Below are 4,259 nucleotides of genomic sequence, written 5' to 3'. Positions count from 1 at the left end.
ACGTGAATTGTTAATTAAATAAAATAATATTTTCGGAAAATTTGGCGAAATCCGAAATTTTGCTGTGTTAACCCTTGCAGTGAAACAATGAAAAATCCATTCTAAAATGGTTAAAATTAAGCTGATGCGTCGGCCTCTCTATATAGCGGCTTTACCGTAACCCAGCTGATTAGCGAGCGAAGTGAACTCCGATCGATTAGCGATTCGATATTTTTAAGGAGAAGAATCTTTAAAAAAGAGAATTAAAAATCAAAAATAGGGAAAATTAACTATCTTTTCTGACTCTGCGTTTCATTTATTTATTAATTTTGCTCATTCAGTTAGTAATTACAGGTGGACTAAAAGTAGACTTTTCGATTGAAGGAAACAAGCTAATTATATTTTTTTACTTTTTCTAGGTAGAAACTCACGTGATAAAAAAGATGCTGGTACAAATACATCATCTAATGACTTCGGTAACTAATTTTGTATGAAAATTTATTCTGTTTCCCTAAGTAGGGAAGAACCTCTTTTCTCCTGTTAATGCAACATGTTTTTTTAAACTACTTTCCCAGTAAAAATCAGAGAAAGAAGAAAAAAGCATGAAAGAAGGCTTAATGCATCTTGAAAATATCACTAAGTCAAAAATAAAAAAAATAATTAAATAAATGTCGAAAAACTAAAAATTGGAAAGTAGGGTATTGAGATGGGGGAAAATGTCGGTCGGTTGGTCTGTCCCCCCACTCCCCACAATAGCTTTTGATTGAATAGTCTGATTCGAATAAATTTTTTTTTGCTCGAAAGATCTCGGCGAGGATACCTCATTCCTATGTTTTACTTTTTAATTTGAACTATATGTTGTTCAATTCTGAACAGTTGAAAAAAAACTTCACATTAGCGCCTACGGGGAAATTCAAGGCAATTCCGAACTTAGAGGCGAATTCGCTTCAAATAAACTTTATAGGAAAAGCTTTTGATGAAAAACTTTGTATATAAAATATCTTTTTTGTTTGAACAATTTTCCGTTCAATTTTGAACAGTTTATATCCCTTAACATTAGCGCCAACGGGGAAACTGAAAGTCAATGTAGATTCCGTACTTGAAGGCGGATTTACTTCAAACAAATTTTGTTGGAAATAGCTCTTGAAGACCAACTCCCAACTTCGACTCCGAGAATTTTGGGGAACCTGACCCCGACAACTAGTCGGACTCCGACTCTGACTTCGTAGCTTTCGCAAAAATTTATACACGGAGGAAAAATGACTCACTCCGATTCTTGGATATTCGACTCTGACTGCGACTCCTTTATGAGAGATTGACTCCGACTCCGCAACCTGGGTTTTAACTGTGAAATAATTATTGTTGATATGCCTTGTTTTTATTTTCACTCTAAATTTAGGTACTCAGTTTTTGGCGGATAAATTTGAAGTCATTTATGTTTCTACATAAAGATATGCGCAGACGATTTTTTTTTGACAATGAAAATTATTTCTTTAAGTTGACATTTTATTGTTTTTATTTATTTTGGTAAGTGCATTACCATAGACTAATAATAAGAGTAGACCGAGCTTTCTCATTCTTACTGATAAAGAAAATTGGTTCATAGATGTATCATGTGACTAGTGGAAGGGCTTGGCGAAGACTTTGGCAGCATGGTTGCTAGATGGCAGCATTATCTATAGTTTGGCACTCGACATGTATTTTAAGACAATGTGTTTTCATTAAAAAAAACTTCCAGGTGCAGAGATTGAACTGTTTTTCTTTTAGTTATGCATTATTTTGACATTAGTAATAGTTTTTCATCAGTTTTCGGTAACTTTTATTTCATTTGGAGCTGTCAGCGTTGGCGTGAACGAAATGGCGTAAACGTTTTGCGTTAACGCAAAAATGTACTAATCGGTATCTTAAATTGAAATTGTAGGTAAAATCTTACCGTTTGCTGATTTTTCTTGGTCGCTTGCATCTTTTATTGCTTAGAGAGTTATTGAAATTGACTAAAGAAAATGCACAATACTATCTAAACGAAAAACTCACTATATTAACAAAATATTTACAATTTAGAGTAACAAATTTACAAATCGGACTCCATAAAAGATCATTCTTCCGTGTTCCATCAATTCTATTTATTTTATTTCGCGTTGGCGTTGATCGTCTGCTACGATTAACGCCCGCTGTTGCTAGGATATCCACCAGTCACATGGTTTGGTTTATGAGCAGTAAAAGGGTTGCCATAGCTCGGTCTACTCTTATTATTAGTCTATGTGCATTACTTCATTTAAAAAAATATTTTTGGCAATAGGGGAAAAAAAACTTTTTTTTTTGATATGATGAATTCATTTTAATGAGCTTATTAATTTTAAATATTATTTTTTCGTTTGGAAAGCGGTTAAAGATTTTTTTTTTTTTAATGGAAAAAAGTGTAGTAGCTGCTTTGTTTAAAAGATGCTGCTATTTTATTTGTTCGTTTATTTATTTTTTTACGCATCTAATTTTTTAGATGAGTGAGGCTATTTTATTCCTAGAAATCAACTTAAAATATTAAAAAAATATGTTTGAAACAATTTGCGGTTTTAGCTATTTTTGAGAATATTGATCAGGTACTAGAAAATAGATATGGGTATACAGGAAAGTAGGCTCGTTTAGTTCTAGACGGAACTTCTTGTTAAAGTTTGAAGTTGCTGAGGAGAATGTCATTTGTACAGTATTTTTGATATCTTTCTATTTCACCTGTTCTGTTCTAGGGGAGAACCCAGCTGAGAAAAAAGACGCTGCTGGAATGAATTATTTATTCAAGGATTTCGGCAACTTATTCGAGGATAAAGATCCACTCACAGAAAAAGAGGACAGTTTAACTTCAATTTCCACAGATTTTGAAGCGCTGTACAACAACCAGAAATTTACTGATGTCACTCTGAAATTAGACAATTATGAATTTCCGGTGCATAAGGTGATTCTGAGAAGTCGATCCAAGGTGTTCGAAGCGATGTTCGAACACGACATGCAGGAAAATCGACAACACACTGTCGACCTTGTCGATATGGAACCTGACACAGTCAAAGACATGCTTCGCTATATCTACTGCGGCAAAGTGCGTCAACTCTCTCCTAAGGCAGCTCTCAACTTGTACATAGCAGCAGATCGGTACGATTTGCAAGAGTTGGTGCTCCATTGCCGTAAGATTATACTCAGCACGTTATCTGTTGACAATCTTTGCGAAGTATCTGCTGTAGCCGATTTGCACAATGACCAATTACTTACTGGAGCAGTGAAATTTGTTTTATGCAAAGACATGAAAGAAGTTTTAAAGACAGACAAATGGATAATGTTTTCCAAAGAGAACCCAATTTTGTCCTTAAATTTAATTAGGTCCGCAGTTCTAAACGAATGAAATTAGAAAATGTTTTCTTTGATGCATCTAAGAATGGTGTTTTATTTTATCAAAACGACGCTTTTAATCGTCTAAGAACTCATGCCTTAGCTTTGAAATGGACTAGTGCTTGGCGTCTAGTGATGTAACTATCGAATGACAGTTCCATTTGAATTTATTTTGAATGACCAGCTTGCTCTATTTCAGGGGTCTCATCATTGCAGGTTCTATACTCTCCCTACGAACACTGACACGAGGTAATCCCCTTCTCCCATATGTGGTTAAAACAAGTAGTGCAAACGGAAACTGAAGCTCGTTAGGAGAACTGAAACTAGTTATAAAGTTAAAATCAAGAAAGTAGGAAGTAATGTTTTCAACTTACGGAATTGAAAGCAAATGTTGCTTAGATAACAGAGCACGTGAAGATCTGAGAGAAACTGAGAATCCTTTATTTGCAAAGAGCACTACTAACTAAGGATTAGAAAGTGTATCTAAAAGTGTGATGTGAAGCAAAGAAAAACAATTTCGTGGCAAACATCGACTTCTTATATCAGAAACGGATAATACAAGATTCGCAGACGTAGTTAGATTGTATTTTTCATTTCAAGGTAGGATGTGATCCGGGTTTAGAGGACCTAAGTGTTTACAGTGTAGTGTTAATTTCAAAGAAATCTCTGAAGCAAAGATTCAGAAATAAATCTTTGATTTATAATTTGGTAGCAGATAGTTGAATTGGTGTTTTTATGCTTGCTGCCGTTCAAATTACTTTTGCGGAATTTTCATAAGAACCGCATGGCCGTAGCATTATTTCACGACCGACCGTATTCGATGTGTAAGTGATCGTGAAAAGCGCAGTATCTGCAAATATCTTTTTTGCATTTTAGTCATATATTGCGAGTTAGCTTTATTATAC

General features: G+C 34.5%; 1 protein-coding gene across 1 annotated transcript; it reads left to right on the top strand.

Moving 5' to 3' along the window:
- Positions 1-2,755: 2,755 nt before the first annotated feature.
- On the top strand, positions 2,756-3,367 carry LOC129230247 (speckle-type POZ protein B-like). Its single transcript, XM_054864647.1, has one exon. It carries the CDS (start codon positions 2,756-2,758, stop codon positions 3,365-3,367), a length of 612 nt encoding a protein of 203 aa, XP_054720622.1.
- Positions 3,368-4,259: the final 892 nt, after the last annotated feature.

This window comes from Uloborus diversus, chromosome 9 (genome assembly GCF_026930045.1).
Source record: "Uloborus diversus isolate 005 chromosome 9, Udiv.v.3.1, whole genome shotgun sequence".
Lineage (NCBI taxonomy): Eukaryota > Metazoa > Arthropoda > Arachnida > Araneae > Uloboridae > Uloborus > Uloborus diversus.
This window is presented reverse-complemented; position numbering and strand designations above follow the sequence as displayed.

Coding starts and splice junctions, on each gene's coding strand:
- LOC129230247 (XM_054864647.1), top strand. CDS start 2,756: ATGAATTATTTATTCAAGGATTTCGGCAACTTATTCGAGGATAAAGAT.